The 26,737-nt window shown below is 41.2% G+C and overlaps 1 protein-coding gene across 5 annotated transcripts in view; it reads right to left on the bottom strand.

Annotated features, from left to right (window-relative positions):
• The window catches only part of ATG10 (autophagy related 10), a 437,018-nt gene that overhangs the window by 252,919 nt on the left and 157,362 nt on the right, over window positions 1-26,737 (bottom strand). For all 5 annotated transcript variants that reach the window (XM_069751167.1, XM_069751160.1, XM_069751151.1 and 2 more), the window contains exon 3: window positions 24,110-24,223. In XM_069751167.1, coding sequence (XP_069607268.1) covers window positions 24,110-24,223 — 114 coding nt within the window. The remainder of the gene's footprint in view (window positions 1-24,109; window positions 24,224-26,737) is intronic.

Below are 26,737 nucleotides of genomic sequence, written 5' to 3'. Positions count from 1 at the left end.
TGTATTATCCGAAAGATCTCTACGAGCCGTGTCACGCTGGGTTAGTCTAGTAGTGAGTAGATACCTATAAAACTCGGGTTACCATATTGTATAGATTTATGAGTCCTGTCCCTGGCAGTGTGTGAACAAGTGTGAAGGTTGTGGCATGTTATGAAAGAAGGATAAAAGTACGTAGAACAATAAGCCGAAATTGTTAGGACAAGTCTTATTAGTGAAGTCAGCCTAACTGGGTCATGTGGTTGCGTCCTTTCGGGGAGACCTCCGCCCATGCTTGACTCTCTTTGAGAAACTTGTTCCTTCATTTTTGGATAAGAGTTTGATAGAATGAGCCCAGGACACGAGTCCATGAGCCTGGGACAAGTATGATAACAGAGACGGAGAGTTTGGTGATCTGTTTGGTGTTGCTGATCCTGTTTGCGTGCATTGTAGGAATCAAGTTTATTCTGCACATTAGAAAGAACGGAGCAGATCAGCCCTTCAATATCTTAGCTCCCTAGGAAAGAAGACAACGAGACATCACTCTAGTGAGGTGATTGTCCAAACGTCACCTAGGATAAGTGTAGCTATTATTGAAAAGAAAAATGGGAAATAAACAGACAAAATCCGTCTTAGGACAAGTAGAAGCAAAAGATATCATACAGGAAAGATGTGGAAAGACAGTCAGAAGGCAGATCTTCTAACAGAAAGCATGGAAAGTCTACTTCTAAAGCAGATAGATGAAGCTGCAACCCATAATGAGGTCCTGGTTATGGGGGACTTTAACTACCCGGATATTAACTGGGAAACAGAAACCTGTGAAACCCATAAAGGCAACAGGTTTCTGCTAATAACCAAGAAAAATTATCTTTCACAATTGGTGCAGAATCCAACTAGAGGAGCAGCACTTTTAGACCTAATACTATCTAATAGACCTGACAGAATAACAAATCTGCAGGTGGTTGGGCATTTAGGAAATAGCGACCACAATATTGTGCAGTTTCACCTGTCTTTCACTAGGGGGACTTGTCAGGGAGTCACAAAAACATTGAACTTTAGGAAGGCAAAGTTTGAACAGCTTAGAGATGCCCTTAATCTGGTAGACTGGGACAATATCCTCAGAAATGAGAATACAGATAATAAATGGGAAATGTTTAAGAACATCCTAAATAGGCACTGTAAGCGGTTTATACCTTGTGGGAATAAAAGGACTAGAAATAGGAAAAACCCAATGTGGCTAAACAAAGAAGTAAGACAGGCAATTAACAGTAAAAAGAAAGCATTTGCACTACTAAAGCAGGATGGCACCATTGAAGCTCTAAAAAACTATAGGGAGAAAAATACTTTATCTAAAAAACTAATTAAAGCTGCCAAAAAGGAAACAGAGAAGCACATTGCTAAGGAGAGTAAAACTAATCCCAAACTGTTCTTCAACTATATCAATAGTAAAAGAATAAAAACTGAAAATGTAGGCCCCTTAAAAAATAGTGAGGAAAGAATGGTTGTAGATGACGAGGAAAAAGCTAACATATTAAACACCTTCTTCTCCACGGTATTCACGGTGGAAAATGAAATGCTAGGTGAAATCCCAAGAAACAATGAAAACCCTATATTAAGGGTCACCAATCTAACCCAAGAAGAGGTGCGAAACCGGCTAAATAAGATTAAAATAGATAAATCTCCGGGTCCAGATGGCATACACCCACGAGTACTAAGAGAACTAAGTAATGTAATAGATAAACCATTATTTCTTATTTTTAGTGACTCTATAGCGACAGGGTCTGTTCCGCAGGACTGGCGCATAGCAAATGTGGTGCCAATATTCAAAAAGGGCTCTAAAAGTGAACCTGGAAATTATAGGCCAGTAAGTCTAACCTCTATTGTTGGTAAAATATTTGAAGGGTTTCTGAGGGATGTTATTCTGGATTATCTCAATGAGAATAACTGTTTAACTCCATATCAGCATGGGTTTATGAGAAATCGCTCCTGTCAAACCAATCTAATCAGTTTTTATGAAGAGGTAAGCTATAGGCTGGACCACGGTGAGTCATTGGACGTGGTATATCTCGATTTTTCCAAAGCGTTTGATACCGTGCCGCACAAGAGGTTGGTACACAAAATGAGAATGCTTGGTCTGGGGGAAAATGTGTGTAAATGGGTTAGTAACTGGCTTAGTGATAGAAAGCAGAGGGTGGTTATAAATGGTATAGTCTCTAACTGGGTCGCTGTGACCAGTGGGGTACCGCAGGGGTCAGTATTGGGACCTGTTCTCTTCAACATATTCATTAATGATCTGGTAGAAGGTTTACACAGTAAAATATCGATATTTGCAGATGATACAAAACTATGTAAAGCAGTTAATACAAGAGAAGATAGTATTCTGCTACAGATGGATCTGGATAAGTTGGAAACTTGGGCTGAAAGGTGGCAGATGAGGTTTAACAATGATAAATGTAAGGTTATACACATGGGAAGAGGGAATCAATATCACCATTACACACTGAACGGGAAACCACTGGGTAAATCTGACAGGGAGAAGGACTTGGGGATCCTAGTTAATGATAAACTTACCTGGAGCAGCCAGTGCCAGGCAGCAGCTGCCAAGGCAAACAGGATCATGGGGTGCATTAAAAGAGGTCTGGATACACATGATGAGAGCATTATACTGCCTCTGTACAAATCCCTAGTTAGACCGCACATGGAGTACTGTGTCCAGTTTTGGGCACCGGTGCTCAGGAAGGATATAATGGAACTAGAGAGAGTACAAAGGAGGGCAACAAAATTAATAAAGGGGATGGGAGAACTACAATACCCAGATAGATTAGCGAAATTAGGATTATTTAGTCTAGAAAAAAGACGACTGAGGGGCGATCTAATAACCATGTATAAGTATATAAGGGGACAATACAAATATCTCGCTGAGGATCTGTTTATACCAAGGAAGGTGACGGGCACAAGGGGGCATTCTTTGCGTCTGGAGGAGAGAAGGTTTTTCCACCAACATAGAAGAGGATTCTTTACTGTTAGGGCAGTGAGAATCTGGAATTGCTTGCCTGAGGAGGTGGTGATGGCGAACTCAGTCGAGGGGTTCAAGAGAGGCCTGGATGTCTTCCTGGAGCAGAACAATATTGTATCATACAATTATTAAGTTCTGTAGAAGGACGTAGATCTGGGTATTTATTATGATGGAATATAGGCTGAACTGGATGGACAAATGTCTTTTTTCGGCCTTACTAACTATGTTACTATGTTACTATGTTACTATCAGAAGGGTAAGAGAAAAATTGGGAATTTCAGAAGCACTTATGTTTAGCACTGAATGGGAAAGACTGAGTAAAGAACGAGGTGGAATTATCAAAGACAATGGGTGGGAAGAAATCATACACTGTATGATAAAGGTCTCAAAAACAGCTAAAGAGGAGAATTGGAAGTATGATCCAGACACTTCCAAATGGAGTATGGGTACGGGAAAATGTTGTGCCACGACTCATTCAGTTCCTCCTCCTTACCTAGATCCGAATGTTCAACCATTTGTACCTTCTGAAGGAGGACAAACCAAACCAAATTTATATCCTGGGTTAAATGGGGTGGAAGGATGGGTGTGCAAAAATTGTGGCCAGCAGAATCCAGACTGGAGAACTGAATGTTCTGCCTGTGGGGCCCCCAGAGGTCATCAATTGTTAGCTCCTGTTAGGATAGTACCGAAACCCTTCAGAGAAACTGGTGTAGATGGAGCAATGGCAACTAGATATCACCAAACCCGACAATACTTCCCTTGGTCCCCCGCTGAAGGAATGTCTCTTCTACATAATGCACCAGATCCTACCCAGTACCCAGTTAGATTCGCACAGTATATACAGCAAATTATGCAGACTCATGCAGGAGTCTGGGCAGATGGAGAGGAATTATGTAGAATGAAAATGACTCCTGGTCTCTTCCAGGAACTGCTAACACATCTACAGGGACACAGGCCACAGGTGGGACAGGAGCTACAAGAGGGACAAGCGGGACAAGGTGCCTTACAAACGATAGAATCAGGAACACAATTTGTAGACCATTTAATAGTTTTCATGAGGCAGAAACAGAGGCAGAGAGGAACAACGGGAGTGGTGGCTCAGAGACCTGGACAATCGGTAGATGAATATTATCTAGGGGTAGAGAATAATTTTAGAGATGAAGGAATAGATCTAACCGCTCCAGGAATGATGAGGTTAATTACAAAAACCTTTATAGATGGATTGTCTCCAAAAGTAAAGGAAAAACTTAAGGCTGCAACTCCTGATTGGAGAACCTTGGAAGACCCACACTTGGCCAGGCAAAAAGCCGTAGGGATAGAGTTGGATTTAAGAGAAAATCATAAGCCTGTCAGAATAGCGCAAGCAAACACAACAGGTGGAAGGGCAAGACATAATTTTCCCTGTCATTACTGCAAGAAACCAGGACATTTCCAGAGAGAATGTAGAAAGAAGCAGGCAGACATAAAATCAGGAAAATTTGTACCAAAGAATAAGCCCTCAGACATCCAACAGACATCCATAGTGGATGGTCCCATACCAGACTCAGATTGACTCAATGTGTTACAAACTTCCCTACCAGCTAGAAGACCTATAATACAGGTGAATGTGGGGGGAAGAGAGATTCCATTTTTAATAGATACAGGTGCAACTTCCTCAATTTTGAATCAAGATTTTCTTCCAAACCCGGAAGATATTTCACAACAAACAACTTTTGCTGAGGGTTATGATGGGGTAATTCAAACACTACCATACACTGTGCCCCTAGAGGTCTCCTTAGGACCTAAATGTTTTGCATCCAGATTTTTGTATGCCAGAGGTGCCCCAACATGTTTGTTGGGAACTGATGTCTTGAAGAAATTAGAAGCTAACATCAATTTTAGGGAAGATGGCACAGTCATGCTGACTATCCCTGATGATGCAGAAACATTAGAACAATATGTCATAATTCAGGCTTTTGAGGATTATACTGAAGAAAAAGAGTACACCACAGATCTAGACCTCTCAACAGTCCCAGAAACACTGTGGGCACAGGGTGACACTGATGTGGGATTATTGCATATCTCTCCTGTAAAACTATCTGTGCAACCAGGAACTGTTCTCCCACAGCTCAGACAATACCCTGTGAGTGCCCAGCAGGAACTAGCGATTACAAAACAGATAGAGGGATATAGAGAGAAAGGGGTTTTGGTAGAGATACAATCACCTGCTAACACTCCTCTGTATCCAGTCAAGAAGAGAACTCTTGATAAGGGTTCTATGCCCAAATATCGTATGGTACATGATCTAAGAGAAATAAACAAAGTTCTAGATCCAATCACCCCAGTTGTACCCAATCCTCATACGTTACTATCACAGATACCAGCCAGTTCTCAAGTGTTTACTGTAATAGATCTTTCAAATGCATTTTTCTCGGTTCCTTTACACCAAGACAGTTGGCATTTGTTTGCATTTACATTTAAGGGCAAACAGTTGGCGTGGACACACCTTCCACAGGGAATGATACACTCCCCTACTCTTTATTCAAATGCCCTACAAACAGTCCTTCAGAGGTTTGAACCCGAACCACAGGTAGTAATTTTGCAGTATGTGGATGACCTACTACTTTGCTGCCCAGATCTAGAAACTGCAGAAAGGTCCACTGTGAGTTTACTATGTTTCCTAGAAAAAGAAGGGTGTAAAGTGAATAGACAAAAGCTACAAGTTTGTCAGACCAAAGTGGTCTTTCTAGGTCATTGCATTTCTCAAGGTTAAAAGCATCTTACACCTCAAAGAACTGAAGCAATAAGACAGATGAATGAGCCTAGAAATCATAAACAGCTACGAGCATTTTTAGGAATAGTGTCTCATTGTAGACAATGGATTATACATGCCAGTCAACTAATGCAACCACTGTATGACTGTGTAAAAAGTGAACCTTACATGTTGACAAAAGAAGGTCAGATTTCGTTCCAACAATTAAAAGATGCCCTTGTTTCAGCTCCAGCGTTAGGGCTACCAGACTACACCAAACCATTTCAGCTTATGGCTGCAGAAGTTGATTCCCATGCTACAGGAGTTCTTACCCAGAAGCATGCAGGGAAACAAAGACCAATTGCATATCTTTCAGCAAGGTTAGATCCCGTAGCTAGAGCAGCGCCAACCTGTGTACGTGTAGTTGTTGCTGTCTCACTATTGTTGGACAAAGCATCAGAAATTGTCCTAGAGCATCCACTCACAGTTCAAACTACACATGATGTTTATGGGATATTAAACCAGGTCCAACCAAAACACATCTCCATGGCCAGACATTTGCGGCTTCAGTGTTCTTTGCTGCTACCCTCCACTATCACATTTGCAAGGCTTCAGACTCTCAATTTAGCTACACTGCTACCTCTCGAGTCTGAAGGGGGGAATAAGGACACTGATACACACACAAATTTTTTCCCTACAGACACACATGATTGTACAGAGCTCATTTTACAAGAAACGGTAGGCTTACCCAATGTATCCGAAACACCACTTCAAAATCCAGATTTAGAGCTGTTTATAGATGGTAGTAGGTTTGCAGATGACACAGGAAACTTCCATACAGGGTACGCAGTTGTGTCAGGATCTGAAACTCTCAAAGCAGAACCGCTTCCACCGAAACAATCTGCACAAGAAGCAGAACTAACAGCATTGATTGAAGCTCTAAAAATAGCTGAGAATCAGACAGCTAATATATACACTGATTCTAGGTATGCACATGGTATTGTGTTTGATTTTGGAGTAATCTGGAGAGCTAGAGGTTACATGACAGCGTCAGGACAACCTGTAAAACATGCTTCTCTGATCAAACAGATCTTAGAGGCTGCACAAGAAACAAAAGAAGTAGCAGTAATCAAGGTAGCTGCACATGTGAGACTCGACACTAGGGAATCTAGGGGAAATGATAGGGCTGATAAAGCAGCCAAAGCAGCAGCAGTCAAACCCTTACAACAGGTCCATACTGTAAACCTCACAGAAAATACTGAAGATAGACTGAGACAAGCACAGGAAGATGCAGGAGAAGAGGAGAGGGACAGGTGGAAAAAGGAAGGGGCAGAAGAACAAGAGGGAATTTGGAAGAAAGATGGACTAATATGTCTACCTAGAGCCTGGTACCCGATAGTAGTTGGTGGATTACATCACCCTACGCATGTGTCTGCAAATGCAATGACACTACTGGCAAAGCAAGTCTGGTTGGCTCCAGGTTTTGGCAACTACGCAAGAGACTATTGTGCTGCATGCGCTATATGCCTGACACATAATCCCGGACAGACAGCAAAGACCCCTATGAAGCACCACGTCCGACCTCTCTACCCGTTTCAACGGTTGCAGATAGACTTTATCCAGCTGCCAAAGAGTAATGGGTATGAGTATGTGTTGGTGTGTGTGGACATGTTCTCGGGGTGGCCAGAGGCCTATCCAGTTCGGAAGGCTTCAGCTAAAAACACTGCTGTAAAGCTAGTTACCGAACTGGTGCCCCGTTATGGTCTCCCTGAAGTGATCGAGTCGGATAGGGGTACTCATTTCACTGGAGAAATATTTCAAAATGTACTAAAAATGTTGGGTGTTGAAAGTCAGTTACACACTCCGTATCATCCTCAAAGTTCTGGTAAGGTAGAACGCATGAATGGAACTTTAAAATTAAAAATACAGAAAGCCATGGCTGAAACAGGAAAGCCTTGGACAGAATGCCTTCCACTGGCCCTTTACTCAATACGCAATACCCCAAGGGGTAAGACTAAACTGTCTCCATATGAAATTTTGTTTGGCAGGACTGCCAATTTAGGATGTTACTTTCCACAGCAACTTGTGTTAAATATTGAATCACTGACTTCCTATGTGCAAAATCTTCAGAAACAATTAACTAAGGTGCATGCACAAGTTTTTGCTTCCCTTCCAGATCCTGATAACACTGAAGGAAGTCACAAGTTGGAACCAGGTGATCAAGTCTATATAAAAAGACACACCAGAAAGGCTCTTGAACCAAGATTTGACGGACCCTTCCAAGTCCTGTTGACAACACCTACATCAGTCAAGCTTGAAGGAAAGGCATCATGGATACATGCAAGCCATTGCAAAAAAGCAGTATAAAACTCATGATATTGATGTTAATAGTGTTAACCACAACGAAGGCATGGGAAAGACTAAATTCTTTAGCCCCTTTGAACAATAGATTCGTACAACATCATAGAAAATTAGTGCACGACTTGTTAAACAATACACAAACCCTGACAGATTGTTGGATCTGTACCCATTCGCCGGTATCAGCCACAAGTATACCTTTTCTAGCAGTTCCCGTATCAGCAGAAGAAATATTCGCTTGGCCTAATTGTTCAGACAACCTGGCCAACAACCAAACTGGTAATACTAGGCTATGGAATACTACAATCGCCATACCAATTGTGGGATGGGTAGAATTTCCTTGGTGGCAGGGTAATCTCTCAGGGAGTAGTACACATCTACAATATTTGGCCTATAAGGGTGGAGCCTGGGTCCCTAGGAATAAGACTGGATTAACTAATTTAGGACAGGTCCCCACAGAAAATCTACAGCTCAGTTTCAGTACAACCGCCCCTCCCTCTGATGCTTTCAAACCTGTAGTATTGGAAAGATACATACATAATAGAAAATGGGAACATTCTGAGTTGTTCCCCCAAGGTGATGATAACAGTTGTACAAGTAAGCCAGGGAACCTGGTTTGTAATGAATCCAATGAGTACGTCAACGGAATGCATGTATGTGGGAATCCCGCAGCCGGGTACTGTAGCCCCTTGGGACAAAAACCCTCTTGGTGTATGCTTCAAAATGTATCTAGTTTTGTGGATTTGGCTCACAGATTGGTATTGCAGCACTCAGCTCTATGGGATCTGCCTGAGGGTACATTTTGGATATGCGGAGAAGGAGCATATAAATGGCTTCCCGTAGGTATAAAGGGTACTTGTACATTAGGACGCCTAACCCCAGCTACTTTCATAATTTCAAATAAACAAGTGAATATGCAAGCCGTACCCAAGCACACACTGTATAAAAGAGCTGCAGATAACTCACCACGTCCCTCGGGGAGGCCACATATAGTACAAATGGGAATTCCCAACAAAATTGCTAGTACCATTTTTATTTATCCTATGTTAACACAAATGTGGGATAAATTAGTTAGAGCCACGGATTATCTAGATGATCAGATCTGGGATATATTAGATATACTAAACACTAGTGTAGCTGTACAGAATCAGCTTATAATAGTCGTCAACCAACATACCCTGGTATTGGATTACCTAACTGCCTCACAAGGGGGTATGTGTCAAATCATTGGACCCACCTGCTGTCATTATATAGACCCGAATAGTACTATGAGTATGACATTCAAATTAAAGGACGTACAACGACTCAGAGATCAGTATGACAAAGACAATGACCAGAATAAGGATAGCTGGTGGTCAGATACCTTTTCTTTTCTTAACCCAGCCAACTGGTTCAGAGGGATCGGTGGGTGGGTTGCCGGGATTATGCAGAGCATAATACATATAGTTATGATTATTGTAATCATATGTGTTATTCAAGATTGTACTCAAGGGTATCTCGGTATGCACAAATAAATTTTGTGTAATAGATGCAAGAGTATAAAGTTTATTATTGCCGTACTAATTTTCTTTTATATTTTAGTATACTGCCGCATAAAGAAGAAAATGCACAAGCTTCATGCAAAAATTTATGACAAATAATAAAAGAATATGTCAAAGGGGGGAATTGTGGAGACCAGACTGAACCAAAGGATCCATTTTGTCTCCCAGATGAAATCTGCTTCTGCACAGCAAACTTGACATTTCCTTTTATAGAAGTAATCACGCGCGCATTTCTCCTTGATATTGTAGCCTTTCACCCACATACCAGATATTGTAACTTTTCACTAGTATAGATTTGCTTTGTAAGTGATTATGAAATATGAGCGCTTGTGCGCATGTCTGTAAATGCCTAACTTCTTACTATATAAAGAAGGGGCAGCGCCCAGTGAGGCAGGCGTGCTCCGGGGCTACCCCTGTTTATGAACACACAACCTTTGTGCTGCGTGTCATTTACTTGGATTCCTCAATCCAGGAAGCCAGGGACGGAAGAGGACTCAACAATATAAACGTCTAATATTGATAGCCGTGGATCTATTTGGCATAAAACCTGTTTGATCATCATGTATTAGCTCAGATATTATTTTATTAAGTCTCATGGCTAATAAATTTACGTCTACAGGGAGAAGAGATATTGCTCTATAGGAATCCGGGCATTCAGGGTCTTTTCCTGGCTTTAAAAACAGGATAATAATTGCTTCATACATTGAAGCAGGCAATCTCCCAACTATTGTTGTTCCCTCCAACACCCGCTACAATCTGGGAAGTAAAATCATTTTCATTTTGAAGTTTACTCAATGCCTCCTCCAGAGTCAATGGTTGATCCAGACATCCGCTAGCCTCTATAGACAATTTAGGGAGCTTAACCCCTGCCAAGTATGTAGAGATGTATTCCTCCCTTGCTGCAGATGTGGTTTTGTATATTTCTCCATAGTATTGACTTAAGGCTGCTAAAATATCTGAGGTGTCAGTGAGTATATTGCCCTCTCTCGATAAAAGTCTAACTATATGCGATGATCCCTCCTGCACTTTAATTATTGATGCCAACAAGTGTCCCGCACTTTCTCTCCTTCAATGAAATAACTTTGCTTTATGAATATATGCCTCTGTGAGGAAAGTGCTAATAGGTGATCCGCCATGCTTTTTTGGGCTATTCCCACTGTAATCTGCTGTCATCAGACACATTTTCTATAAAACGCCTCCTGTGACATGACCTCTTGTTGCAATTCCAGAAATTTCTCTCTTGTTTTAGGTTTTATTTTGCTAATTTCCTTATACATATACCCCACACATAGGCCTTCATTGTATCCCATATCATATTGTCCTCTGCTGTCCCATCATTTAATAAAAAAAATTCCTGGATCAAATCCGACATGGAGCCTTTAAAAGACTGCAAGCAATATGGATGCAGGCGCCATAAAGACCCTCCTCCTAGGATGCCGTCCCCCACCTGTAACTGTATCAATAAAGGGGAATGGTCCGAAATATTTCTGGGAAGACATTTTATTGACTTAATATATCTCAGAATGGCTTGACTTCTGGATGACCTACAAGTCAGAGATCCAGCATTCCTGCTTCCGACAGTAAGTAATGTAGAGATGTTGGCCTGACGTTTTGGGAGATAGTGCCCATATTATGTTTATCCCAATATGGATGCGGATATGCGCTAAAATCTCCACCACAGTAACAGGGAAATCTGGATAATCTTTTGTAAAAGAAAGTATTAACTTCAGCACCTCAAAAGAGTAAGGAGGAGAGATGTACAAAGCTACTATAATTATTTTAGTATTATAAATTACATAAGCAATACATATATAACTACCATTTGCATCAATTTTTATTGTTTACCCCATAAATGGGATATCCTTGTTTACTAACACGCTGACTCCCCTAGCATGAGACGAGTAGACAGATTTAAATGCTTTCCCCACCCACGCTCTTTTCATTAAATGTTATCTTTCATTTGTCATATGAGTTTTTGCTAGACAGACTATACCGGGCTGGTATTGGCGAAACCAATCAAACATCGCACCCCTCATCACCGTCTCACTCAGCCCCCTGACATTCCAGGCCACAATATTAACTAGATACGCCATTCCCAAACATACGATTATACATATCAGCATGCATCTAGGTTTTGTGTTTGTTTGTAATTGTTTGTTATGCATTCATGTTTTTTTATCATGCTTTTTGATTATGAATTAATAAAGTAATTACAGTACTTTATATTTGCCTTGTTGGAATAAATTATTTGGTAGGATTGCTAAATGAGAGCCGAGCCTTACAGTGTTTTGGAGGCAGAATGAACAAATCAACAGCAAGTGAAGAATTGGTTTTATTAATTTTTACACCTTTCCTCATGCGGCGTTAGTAATTAGACAACTCTATTCTTTGGGTCTAGATAAAGTTTTCAGCAATACCATTTTTATTTACATCCGTCTTTTGATAGCAATTTATTCCACTTTTTGTTCGGTGGTATGATGAATGAGCATAGTTTTTGCCTCTTTATTTTACGGTGTTCACTGAAGGGGTTACCTAGTGTAACAGTTTTATAAGTTGGGTCGTCACGGATGCAACGATAACAAATGTGTACTTTTTTTAGCTTTTCTCTTATTCATGATAATACTTATTTATAGGTACAATAGATATACATATATATATTTATTATTATTATTTTGTGATTTACAAAAAATGTTTTTACATTTTTTTTACTTCATTACTTAGTCCCTTTATGGGACTTTCACTTTGTAGTATAATCTCTGTTATAATGCATAGCAATGCACGAGCATTGCAATGCTTTATAACTGTCAGTGCTGCACGGACACAAGCTTCTTAGACCGTGCTCAGTGCTAATGTTCTAACAAATTCTTGCTAGTCCAGGTGACCTGAATGTCATTATGATGACGATGGATCACTATGGCAACATATGGATACGTCTAAGCTAGTGAAGGGCTAAAACTCAAACCTTGCTTATCTAGCCTGATTGACAGCTCCTCAGTGTCCCGCCTCCCTACTGCTGAGATCTCAAACTGTTACAAGCTGCAGCTGTCAGTAAGACTGGGTGTGTAGAGATTGAATACACTTGGACTTGAAAGCTATCTCATTCTACAGCTGTACTGAAATCTGAATAGAGCATCATAAATGTATGGCCATTCTGACATGGATTTTCAAAGAATGTTGAAGTCTAATTTGGTCAAAGAAGTCTATTTGGTAATATATACAGTTCAGATTGTAAAATCTGGTGACAGATTTAATATATCATAGACAAATCTGCTTCTTTCTTTTTCTGGACTGACCATTCACTGGTAAAATCTGTCTTCAGTGAAGACAGATTTTCTATTTACTGAAGAATCCATAAAATTCTACACAGGAGGCGGCGAGGATGAGGAGGAGTGATAGAGAGAAAGAAGCAGAAACGTTCACTTGAAACAATAGTTATACTTTATATAACTAAGGCTGGTTTCACATTTGCATTTTTTGCCGCTGTGTTTGTAACGCATATAAACGCATGCGTTCGGTTTTCCAATATTTAACATTAACCCCTTACCGGCATCGGACGTACTATACCGTCCGATGCCGGCTCCCCTGCTTTGATGCAGGGCTCCGCGGTGAGCCCGCACCAAAGCCGGGACATGTCAGCTGTTTTGAACAGCTGACATGTGCCCGTAATAGGCGCGGGCAGAATCGCGATCTGCCCGCACCTATTAACTAGTTAAATGCCGCTGTCAAACGCAGACAGCGGCATTTAACTACCGCTTCCGGCCGGGCGGCCGGAAATGACGTCATCGCCGACCCCCGTCACATGTCCGGGGGTCGGCGATGCGTCTCCATTGTAGCCATAGAGGTCCTTGAGACCTCTATGGTTACTGATTGCCCGTCGCTGTGAGCGCCACCCTGTGGTCGGCGCTCACAGCACACGTGCAATTCTGCTACATAGCAGCGATCAGCAGATCGCTGCTATGTAGCAGAGCCGATCGGCTTGTGCCTGCTTCTAGCCTCTCATGGAGGCTATTGAAGCATGGCAAAAGTTAAAAAAAAAGTTTAAAAAAATGTGAAAAAAATAAAAAAAACATAAAAGTTTAAATCACCCCCCTTTCGCCCCAATCAAAATAAATCAATAAAAAAAATATCAAATCTACGCATATTTGGTATCGCCGCGCTCAGAATTGCCCGATCTATCAAATAAAAAAAAGTATTAACCTGATCGCTAAACAGCGTAGCGGGAAAAAAACTCGAAACGCCAGAATTACGTTTTTTTGGTCGCCGCGACATTGCATTAAAATGCAATAACGGGCGATCAAAAGAACGTATCTGCACCGAAATGCTATCATTAAAAACGTCATCTCGGCACGCAAAAAATAAGCCCTCAACCGACCCCAGATCACGAAAAATGGAGACGCTACGAGTATCGGAAAATGGCGCAATTTTTTTTTTTTTTTTTTTAGCAAAGTTTGGAATTTTTTTTCACCACTTAGATATAAAATAACCTAGTCATGTTTGGTGTCTATGAACTCGTAATGACCTGGAGAATCATAATGGCAGGTCATTTTTAGCATTTAGTGAACCTAGCAAAAAAGCCAAACAAAAAACCAATGTGGGATTGCACTTTTTTTGCAATTTCACCGCACTTGGAATTTTTTTCCCGTTTTCTAGTACACGACATGTTAAAACCAATGATGTCGTTCAAAAGTACAACTCGTCCCGCAAAAAATAAGCCCTCACATGGCCAAATTGACGGAAAAATAAAAAAGTTATGGCTCTGGGAAGGAGGGGAGCGAAAAACGAACACGGAAAAACGAAAAATCCCCTGGTCATGAAGGGGTTAAAAACGCATGCGGTTTTTTTTTGTACGCGTTTTGCCGCGTTTGACGACGCGTGCGTCGTTTTGATGCTTGCGTCTTGGCACGGAAATGCAACATGTAGTAATTTCTAGAGGCGTTTTTTTGCCGCAAAAAAACGCATGCGTTCGATTGCGTCAAAAAAACGTATTGCTGTCTATGTAAACGCATGCGTTTGGTTGCGTTTTTGAACGCATGCGTTTCCATAGAGAAAAACAAGTCTAGACACTGATAAGCCACCCCCCACCATCAAGGTGAGAAAGGGTATCCAAACCCTAAGCCACCATCAAGATAAAAAAGGGATCCAAACCCTAACCCTAACCCCAAAGGGATCCAAACCCTAACCCTAGCCCTAACCCTAACCCCAAAGGGATCCAAACCCTAACCCTAACCCTAGCCCTAACCCTAACGGGAAAATGGAAATAAAAACATTTTTTTAATTTTTTAATTTTTCCCTAACTAAGGAGTTGATGAAGGGGGTTTGATTTCTATTTATAAGGGGTTTTCTAGTGGATTTTTATGATTGGCAGCTGTCACACACTGAAAGACGCTTTTTATTCCAAAAAATAATTTTTTGCGTTACCACATTTTGAGAGCTACAATTTTTCCATATTTTGGTCCACAGAGTCATGTGAGGTTTTGTTTTTTGAGTGAAAATTTTTATTGGTAACATTTTCAGGCACGTGACATTTTAGATTGCTTTTTATTCCGATTTTTGTGAAGCAGAATGAACAAAAACCAGCTTGTGAAATTTCTCATCATGCGTACCAAAAGCGCAAACGCAGGAAAAAACGCATGTAAATGCGTACAAACGCGGCATTTTTTTTAACCGCATGCGACAACGCATGCGTCTAAAAAATGCAGCGTTTGTACGCGTTTACATGCGTTTTTTTCACCACTTGCGGATGCGTTTAAAACGCTGCGGATTTAAACGTAAATGTGAAACCAGCCTAAAAGTGTTTTCGTTGTATTTTTTATTTTATAGCATTATTATATTTTATTGTTAACTTTTAAGAATTTTAACATTTATTGAGTACATTTTTTTTTTTTAATAATGTATGCCATAACAGAGACTTATAGTGAACAACTCTAAAGACCTCTGTGTAACCCTAATTGGCAGAAAGATAAGAAGGATATCAGATAGGATCATAGTTTTCTCTAATTCGAGCCATTAGTGCTGGAAGACAGCTGTCAATCACTGTCATCCTAGAGCAGTTTATAGAACAGGCAACACTTCTGTGCCCCAACATGCCCAAAATAGATTTTACCAGCAAACAGTTGATTAATTTAAGCCCAAATCCTGGTAAGGAGCTATTAAGCCCAAGGAATGCTACAGGTAGTCACACATTCTGCAATGAAAATGTGTCTATCCCAATCATAGATCTCCAGGGGAGGAGAAGCACATTGCAGTGCATGTCCAGTCTGGTCAACAAAAGGGATTTCTGAGCAGTGTACCCCACTTAAGACATTCACATGGCATGACAGGGCATATGAACGTGGTGTGTTTTGTTGATTTCATATTCTGATAGCAGCTAATTCATTTAAGCTTCAAAACCAGAGGCGGCCCATAGCAAGGAGTGATACCGTTTTGGGGGTAAAAAAAAATCAGTGCCCTTTTTCCAACCCTATAAAACCCTTTTAAATAACAAAACCTATAAAGTGTACCTGGATAATGCTATTAGCTAGTTTGCATAAAAAAAAATCAATAACCTTACAAAAGAATATGTACGAGCAAAGGTAACATCATAGTAAAAAAAACATATGTACCATATTTTCTGGTGTATAAGACGACTGGGCATATAAGACGACCTCCAACTTTTCCATATAAAATATGGAGTTTGGGATATACTCGCCGTATAAGACGGGGGTCATCTTATACGCCCAGTCATCTTATACGGCGTGTGCGGTGCGGATGGTTCCCAGGGTCTGGAGGAGAGAAGACTATCCTTTAGGCCCTGGGATCCATATTCATGTAAACCGCGACGTCATCGAAGGTCATTCGCTCAATGCATCCTTAGGAACGGAGGCCGCCGCTTTCACTGCTGAGAGCTAGGGGCCATCGGAGGATAAGTATATCCCATATTTTTTATTTTTATTCTTTTTTTTTACATGAATATGGCTTTTGAGATGATTTTCAGGGGTTAAAAAGTCATCTTATTCACTGGAAAATACGGTATTTCCAAAATTAATAGACAGTTAAAATCACATCCATTAGAAAAACACAGATAGCAAAATTGGTGAGAACAGTGGTCCCCAACACTTTTTTTTTACATTGAGAGCCACATTCAGGACTGATAGTTGCAAGCCACACTTGGCGAGACCCCTTCCACTTACACCAGGGATGGGCAAAACATTTTCTCCAGGGCCCACATGAGAGGTCATAACTGTGGTAGAAGAGCTGAACGAGTAAATTAAAATGAATTCTGTTCATTAACTTTACCACGACGTCATACCTGCTACGCTGAGAGACTCATTCACACAGGTTCAATGGCAGAAGACAGAGGGCACTACTCCCTGCTTCCCCATTATAATTAACTGAATTTTGCATCACAAGGATGAAGACACCGGTCAAATTGAGACCGGTCAAACTAACTGCTCCTAGCCCTTTTGGTGTACTTGTGCACGGGCCAGATAGAAACAGTCAAAAGTCATGATGGGTCCTGCGGACCGTAGCTTGCTCAGATATGACATACACCATAGTAACACCAAGAGCCCCAGAGTCTCGATACGACAGCCAAAAGATTCCCCACAGAATGCACACTGAAACCTTGTACCCCACTCTCTTACAGGCAACATACTTACATCTAGGGGTTCCAACTTTACTCCCTTTCAATATTCTTGCAATCAAGCACATTCACCTCACTATTGCAGCCAGCTACAAGCTAACCTCAAACCGGCAACACTATCCTATCTTCAGATTACCATACTTATCATCACCTCAGTACATACGCACCCAGATCTGCTCTTCATTTCACAAAATACTCACTAAAGTCACCATCTGGGGACCTTCTGCTCATAGTTGTCTGTTAAAGCTGGTAGGCCACCACGAGCCACACAACATGGGCCCATGAGCCGTAAGTGGCCACCAAGCTACAGGTTGGGGACTCTTGCCTGTTCAACCACCAACACTGATTACTGTTAGGGACTTCAAGTAGCAATGGGAGGGGTAATGGCTTTCAAAGGGAACCTGTTAGCACATTTTTACATATGGAAGTAATGTTTAGAGGCACAGGCACTTGTTACTCAATAAGATATCAAACCAAAATTGTAGAGATCTGAAGAGACAATCAACGAGATTTCTAAGAGTAGATGTTTTACTCAAACCAGTCTGGAAGTGCAATTAGAGGTGTGCCAAAGAATTTGGACTACTTCTTCAAAAAATCCACCCCAGTGCACTCCCAGCCAGATTGGCCTATAAGATTCCATGCAAGATTTCGCAAGGCTGACACACTTGATGTAAAAAAAAGTGCTGCCAGGTTCCCTTTAAGCATATCATTTCATGTAAGAGGATTTGGAATAATATGTATTTAAAATCTAAAAGGTAATGAATCACATAAACAGAATATTCACAAAGTATACTGTGTGCAATCATTTTTCTTAATAAAAATAATCTCTCAGCACAGACCACATGCCGGCTCTTTCCATTTGTGAATAGAATATGTACTCTGGGCTGCAAAGCCATAATTTTATGTTTCATGTTCAGCCCCAGCTAGTAAATAGTTTGTGTGTTAGCAATCCATACCAAAACCTATTTCACTGACACAGATAATCAGCTCTGTAAGGTCACAACGCTACAAAATGTGGATAAAGAAAAATATTTTCAGGAGGTCAGAAAAGTCAACATTTTAAGCTCTCCCTCCAGCTCCCTTGTAAATATGTTTTGATTTACTCATTGTTGTCACTGTCACTCAAGCATATTCTTTTGGGGGAATTTAACAAAATTTGAAGGCGAGATCAAAGTCTGAGTCAAAGGAAGATCATTGCTTCCAACCTCAGAGGACAAACTGAAGAGTAGGGAGGGGAATGACGGCATGTTCACAGTGCAGCTCCAAACTAATGTTTATCCAACAGAACACGGAAAAGCACAAGCTACCAGCAATTAGGGACAGTTCTGAAAAGTGATGAAAAAAAAGAGAAAGGGAAAAAAATATCAAGCAAGCAATTTTCCATTCATTGAATGACTCCTACCAACCAAGCAGAGTAGAGCCAAATATCAACAGAGATTTGAAGGTGAACTCAAAGGGGTATTCCCATCTGCAAGATCCTAGCCCAATATGTAGTAGGTGTAATAATATTAACAAATACCTCCAATTAGAAATGTAGTATAGATTTTCTGACTCGCTAGATCTCTTTCCTCATGTGCAGGCATTGCAGGACGTTATGAATTCATGGTTACGACCACTGATATAGTGAGTTAGCTAGTTGCTAGTGGTCGTAACCATGGATACCTAAAGGTCCTGCAAAGCCAGCATATGAAAAAAGAGACATAGCAAATCAGAAAATCTGTACTACATTTCTAATTGAAGGTGTTTGTTAGTATTATTACACCTACTACATATTGGGATAGGATCGTGGAGATGGGTACACAACCCTTTACCATAACAATTAAATAGGTGTTGATAGTTAATAAAAGGGTCAAACTGAAAAGAAAAAAAAAACAAAACTTGGTAATTATTAAAACTCCTCTTTGTATTTCGTGAAATACAGTTTGTTTCCTGTGTTCCTGGACACCCTGCAGTCCTATCCTGGACACTTATTTAGGCTTGAAGAGCATGGCTCTACGCTTTACCGCTCTGATCTGGACAGGACCAGCTGTGATCTCCCTGCGCTGCTCCCATACTGCAGATCCAAGACTTTCTAATAGCAACCTGTGAGAGAGCACAGTTCAGATCAGCAGCACTACTTTGCCACTGGTCTGAACTGTCAATCTTCAGGAGCACACCGCCACACTGACAATGGAGGAAGCAAGAGCCGAGAGTTGTATGCTCCTGAAGCTGGAACATGAGACAACCTTTTTATAGCTAACAAAAAAGCTGAAGATTTCTGCCCTTTACTACAATATGCATTCTTTTGTCTTCACCTTTTTCAATGTCTTAGTTAATGAGGTATTAAACTAAAATGATTTCACTTATAGAAGTCAATCATATTGAAAATATGAATAGATGCTTTGTTATAGACAAGAGGTCTCCTAGAAGCCATGCATATGAGAAGTGAAGCAAGAGTCAATGATGAAAAAGAAAATGGAACAAGTTGATCTATGTCTACTATTATTGGCTTTACAATTTAAAGGGATTCGCCGGAGAATACTGACTATAATAAGAAACATCATATACAGTGGGGCAAAAAAGTATTTAGTCAGTCAGCAATAGTGCAAGTTCCACCACTTAAAAAGATGAGAGGCGTCTGTAATTTACATCATAGGTAGACCTCAACTATGGGAGACAAACTGAGAAAAAAAAATCCAGAAAATCACATTGTCTGTTTTTTTAACATTTTATTTGCATATTATGGTGGAAAATAAGTATTTGGTCAGAAACAAACAATCAAGATTTCTGGCGGATAATCTATTTTTAGCTTACCGGTTGCCATTACCTCAAAATCGTCCCCCAGTAACAAAAGTAGCATAAAGAGAGGGTTAGGGTGTATGTGGACATGAGACCCCCGCAATATTTCTGTGTGTTTTAGCGGGGGGCTTACATTATCTACACTTTCAAAATACAAGTGTTTCTCAATAAATTACAATATCATCAAATATAATATATGAGATTCACTTTTTGTATTGATGAACTGAAACAAATTAAGTTTTTGATGATATTCTAATTTAGTGAGAAGCACTTGTATTTTTGATCAAAATGTTATGGATTCAATGACTCATCCATACAGTTTAACACGGTTATTGTTGCATTACAGTGGTATGTAAAAGGTGCAAAAAACGTAGAAACATAGTTCAGGCTTAGATGACTCATCCTTACAGTATTATGTGCTTTATTTCACATTTTTGTGGTATATAAGTATATAACATATAAAAGCATTTGAAAATTTAGTTTGTATCTTCACATTTCTTACCCATACACTATTCCGTGTTCTGGGGTACATTTTTGTGATATATAAGACTACACATACCGTATATACTCGAGTATAAGCCGAGATTTTCAGCCCAAATTTTTGGGCTGAAAGTGCCCCTCTCGGCTTATACTCGAGTCACGGTGGGTGGCAGGGTCGGCGGGTGAGGGGGAGAGAGCGCTGAGGCATACTCACCTAGTCCCGGCGCTCCTGACTTTCCCCCTGCCCGTCCCACGGTCTCCGGGTGCTGCAGCTCTTCCCCTCTTCAGCGGTCACGTGGGACCGCTCATTAAACTCATGAATATGGACTCCACTCCCATAGGGGTGGAGCCACATATTCATTCCTCTGAGCGGTGCCAGTGACCGCTGACAGGAAGAGCTGCGGCACCCGGGGACAGTGTGACAGGCAGGGGCAGCATCAGGAGCGGCAGGACTAGGTGAGTATTATATTCACCTGTCCCCGTTCCAGCCGCCAGGCGCCGCTCCATCTTCCCGGCGCCACTCCGTCTTCCCGGCGTCTCTGCGCTCTGACTGTTCAGGTCAGAGGGCGCGATGACGCATATAGTGTGCGCGGCGCCCTCTGCCTGATCAGTCAGTGCAGAGAGACGCCGGGACCGGACGCCAGGACCGGACGCCGGAACGAGACACCGAGAGCTGCAATCAAGAGAGGTGAGTATGGCTTTTTTTTTTTATTATTACACCAGCAGCAATGGCACAGATTTATATGGAGCATCTATGGGGCAAAAATGAACGGTGCAGAGCACTATATGGCACAGCTATGGGGCAAGAAAGAACGGTGCGGAGCACTATATGGCACAGCTATGGGGCAAGAAAGAACGGTGCAGAGCACTATATGGCACAGCTATGGGGCAAGAAAGAACGGTGCAGAGCACTATATGGCACAGTTATGGGGCAATAATGAACAGTGCAGAGCACTATATGGCACAGCTATGGGGCAAGAAAGAACGGTGCAGAGCACTATATGCCAGTTATGGGGCAATAATGAATGGTGCAGAGCACTATATGGCACAGCTATGGGGCAATAATGAACGGTGCAGAGCACTATATGGCCCAGCTATGGGGCAAGAAAGAACGGTGCAGAGCACTATATGGCAGTTATGGGGCAAGAATGAATGGTGCAGAGCACTATATGGCACAGCTATGGGGCAATAATGAATGGTGCAGAGCACTATATGGCACAGCTATGGGGCAAGAAAGAACGGTGCAGAGCACTATATGGCACAGTTATGGGGCAAAAATGAACGGTGCAGAGCACTATATGGCACAGCTATGGGGCAAGAAAGAACGGTGCAGAGCACTATATGGCACAGCTATGGGGCAAGAAAGAACGATGCAGAGCACTATATGGCACAATTATGGGGCAAGAATGAACGGTGCAGAGCACTATATGGCACAGCTATGGGGCAATAATGAACGGTATGGAGCATCTATTTTTATTTTTGAAATTCACCAGTAGCTGCTGCATTTTCCACCCTAGCTTATACTCGAGTCAATAAGTTTTCCCAGTTTTTTGTGGCAAAATTAGGGGGGTCGGCTTATACTAGGGTCGGCTTATACTCGAGTATATACGGTAAGTTTAAAAATGCTGCTGGGTTACATTTCTCAGCCATACAGTACTACATGTTCTTGGGTACATTTTGTTGGTATATAACCCACCAAAACTTTTTTCAAACATTTATCGATATTATATTGATCACCCATAGACTAACCCTTGGTCTTAAGTAAATTTCAATGCTATATAAGCCTCAAAAACTTGTTCAAAATGTATCGGTATTATAATGCTCGCTGATAGGGTATTACATCTTCTGGGTACATTTCGTTGCTATATAAGCGTCATAAAAAATTGTTCAAAATTGTATCAGTGTTATATTGCTCACCTATATGGTATTACATATTCTGTGGTACATTTATAGTTGCTACATAACCCTCAAAAAACTAGTTCCAAATTGTTTTCGGTATTAGATGGCTCACCTATAGAATATTCCGTGGTGTGGAGTCCATTTCGTTGGTATGCAATCCTCAAAAAACTTATTCACAGATTTATCGGTATTTGGCTGTGGGCACACGTTGCAGATTTGGGGCTTTTTTTGTGTTTTTACTACACGGATTTGTGACAAAATCTGAAGCAAAACCTGATGCCAGCAAACTGAATGAGAAACCTGACAGGTCATACACATGCTGAGAATTTTTGACTTGCAGATTTGGTGCAGAAAATAAACTGTGGCATGTCAATTCTCTGTGTATTTTTGCCCTGCATTTTTCACCACGGACTTCACTCCAATCAATCAAAAACTCAGGTAAAAACGCGCGTTTTGCTGCTCCGTTTTTTTCTGCCAAGAGATACCGAAAAGTTTGCTCATACACTTATCGTTATTTTATTGCTCACTCATAGACTATTCCACAGTCTGGAGTACATTTCGCTGTTTTATAAGCCTAAAAAATCTTGTTAAAAAATATATTGATATCATATTGCTCATGCATAGACTATTTCATGGTCCTGAGTACATTTCCTTGGTATATAACCCTCAAACGTGAATAGCTTTTATGAGTCTAGGAGTACTAATGCATGACAGTTTGAACAAAATGTGTATGAGGCCCTCCTGAGGGTGAGAGATGCTTCCAGGGGTCTTCCCCATGCTGTTCTTCTCCCATTCAACACTTTTGCCATCCATGTGAACATTTTCACTGCCCCCCAGACCTCTTTGTTGGGTATGCTGGAAAAAAGCTTGGATTTCCCATTGACTCCCATTATACTCATTACTCGAAACAAGCATGCGAGTATTAGGAATTGCTCAGTTCGAGCAACGAGCACACAAGCTTTTTAGTGCTCACTCATCCCTAGTATTAGGGAGAAGTATTCTAGAGAATAGCTTTAAAGGGGTCATTCAGGAAAAAAACATTTGTTTTCTTTTCTAGTAATGGTGCTACTAAAAGACATCATCTTTGTCTGAAATTGCAGCTCAATCTAATTTACTAAGAATGAGTGGTCACTAACCAATATGACGAAACAGTGGTGTTCCAGTCCATGACACTGATTACATCCCGTTGTTGCTGTAGCTTGTAAAAGCATATCGTGAGGGTGCCAACTCCAAGTGTCAGCCACCAACCAATTTGACATTGATGATCTCTACTAAGGATAGCACAATATCTGAACAGTCAAAAACTGCTTTAAATATCAGACACACGTCAATGGCACTGTTTCTGTCTATCGATGCTAGCCATGTGGGCATATTTTACCCCTGGAGTTCCCTTTTGTTCTCAAAAACTCTATATCGATCTATACCACAGAGACTTTGTGTGCCTCCATAAAATCTTCTGTACAAGGTTATATTGTGCACATGAAGCCTTGAATAGACATTAAATATGGTGCTCAGCTACCTGGGAGACCCCTATATCTCCAAACCTGTAAATCTTCTGTCCACACTGTCTGCCTTACCAATACAAGTACCTTTCACGCTCAGAGCAATAAATAACATTTATTCCTCTCTGATATGGATGAAGTCACACTGGTGGAAGTCATTGCATGCAAGCACATCTAAAAACCAACTGATAATAAACACTGACTCACCTCAAAAATAGTGGTGGAGGACTTCTCACCTTCCTGCTCATGATTCCTCCCATGACGTGATTCAATAGCTCTTGTTTGGTAGCAAGTCTTAGTCAGATACCCTTCTTCACCTCCCTGCATCCAAAAGATGAAGAACATGCACAATGAAGATTGGTTATTCTCGGTTGTCTAGTGGCATGCACATATTTTATGTAACATATAGAACTCATAAAAGATAAAAAATTAGAGTTGCATATAAAATATATAAGGAAGGGGTGTATATATCATACAGGCTGTTGATTGATCTAGTGCCACTGTGTAGATGTAGCCTGGAATGAAGAGTAGAGGGGTTCAAATACCATATAGTATGACACCTCACACCATAATCGAGGGAGTAGGAACGGTGGCTTTAGAAAAATAAAATTAAGACTTTGAAGTGGCCTAGTCAAAGTCTGGGTGGGCCAACCAGTTTTTAGGTTTAAGGTCAATCAGTGTTTCACACAGGGCCTTGTATGTTTGGATTTCTTATTCCCTAATAATAAAGACCTTCATTTAAAAACTGCGTTTTGTGTTTACTTGTGTTATCTTTGTATAATATTTAAATTTGGTTGGTGATCTGAAACATTTAAGAGTGACAAACATACAAAAGAAAAGGAAATCAGGAAAGAGCAAACACTTTTTCACACAATAAATGTATACACTGCACAAAAAAATAAAGGGAACACTAAAATCCCACATCCTAGATATCACTGAATGAAATATTCCAGTTGTAAATCTTTATTCATTACATAGTGGAATGTGTTGAGAACAATAAAACCTAAAAATGATCAATGTAAATCACAACTAATATCCCACGGAGGTCTGAAGTTGGAATGATGTTCAAGATCAAAGTGGAAAATGAAGTTACAAACTGATCCAACTTCAGTGGCAATGCCTCAAGACAAGTACATGATGTTCAGTAGTGTGTATGGCCTCCATGTGCCTGTATGACCTACCTACAATGCCTGGGCATGCTCCTGATGAGGGGGCGGATGGTCTCCTGAGGGATCTCCTCCCAGACCTGGACTAAAGCATCTGCCAACTCATAGACAATCTGTGGTGCAACGTAACATTGGTGGATGTGCGAGACATGATGTCCCAGATGTATTCAATCGGATTCAGGTCTGGCATTCAGTCCATAGCTTCAATGCCTTCATCTTGCAGGAACTCCTGACACACTCCAGCCACATGAGGTCTGGCATTGTCCTGCATTAGGAGGAACCCAGGGCCAACCGCACCAGCACATTGGTCTTACAAGGGGTCTGAGGATCTCATGCTGGTACCTAATGGCAGTCAGGCTACCTCTGGCAAGCACATGGAGGGCTGTGCGGCCCTCCAAAAAAATGCCACCCCACACCATTACTGACCCACTGCCAAACCGGTCAAGCTGAAGAATGTTGAAGGTAGCAGATCGCTCTCCACGGCGTCTCCAGACACAGTGTGAACCTGCTTTCATCTGTGAAGAGCACAGGGTGCCAGTGGCGAATTCGCCAATCCTGGTGTTCTGTGGCAAATGCAAAGCGTCCTGCACGGTGTTGGGCTATGAGCACAACCCCCATCTGTGGACGTCGGGCACTCAGACCATCTTCATGGAGTCGGTTTCTAACCATTTGTGCAGACACATTCACATTTGTAGCCTGCTGGAGGTCATTTTGCAGGGCTCTGGCAGTGCTCCTCCTGTTCCTCCTTGCACAAAGGCAGAGGTAGCGGTCCTGCTGCTGGGTTGTTGCCCTCCTACGGCCCCCTCCACATCTCCTGGTGTACTGGCCTGTCTCCTGGTAGCGCCTCCAGCCTCAGGACACAACGCTGACAGACACAGCAAACCTTCTTGCCACAGCTCACATTGATGTAACATCCTGAATGAGCTGCATTACCTGAGCCACTTGTGTGGGTTGTAGAGTCCGTCTCATTCTACCACGAGTGTGAAAGCAAAGCCAACATTCAAAAGTGACCAAAACATCAGCCAGAAAGCATTGGTACTGAGATGTGGTCTGTGGTCCCCACCTGCAGAACCATTCCTTTATTGAGTATGTCTTGATAATTGCCAATAATTTCCATCTTTTGTCTATTCCATTTGCACAACAGCATGAGAAATTAAATTGATTGTCAAACAGTGTTGCCTCCTAAGTGGACAGTTTGATTTCACAGAAGTTTGATGTACTTGGAGTTATATTCTGCTGTTTAAGTGTTCCCTTTATTTTTTTGCGCAGTGTATATATATATATCTATATATATATATATATATATATATATATATATATATATATATATATATATATATATATATATATATATATATATATATATATATATATATATTGTGGGGATACGCTACCTGAGTGTGTTGGGGAACACTCGCTTAGCAGCAGGATAAACACTTCAGGCACGATATCTCACACATAACCGTCTTATTTGGTTTATTACACATCATAAACCACATGACGTACAGTCCATTGCGTTACATTTCATGAACTTATCACGACCCCCGGTACGTTCATGCAGCCGAAAGGCTTCTCTGTTGTATATTACAATTCCCCCCGTCCAGGGTTACCTTTCATGAGTCCATTGCTCAGGCTGACTTCATGTCAGACCCAGGTCCTCAACACAGAC

This window comes from Ranitomeya imitator, chromosome 1, assembly GCF_032444005.1.
Source record: "Ranitomeya imitator isolate aRanImi1 chromosome 1, aRanImi1.pri, whole genome shotgun sequence".
Taxonomy (NCBI): domain Eukaryota; kingdom Metazoa; phylum Chordata; class Amphibia; order Anura; family Dendrobatidae; genus Ranitomeya; species Ranitomeya imitator.
Note: the sequence above shows the minus strand (reverse complement) of the source record. Positions and strands in the feature narration are given on the sequence as shown.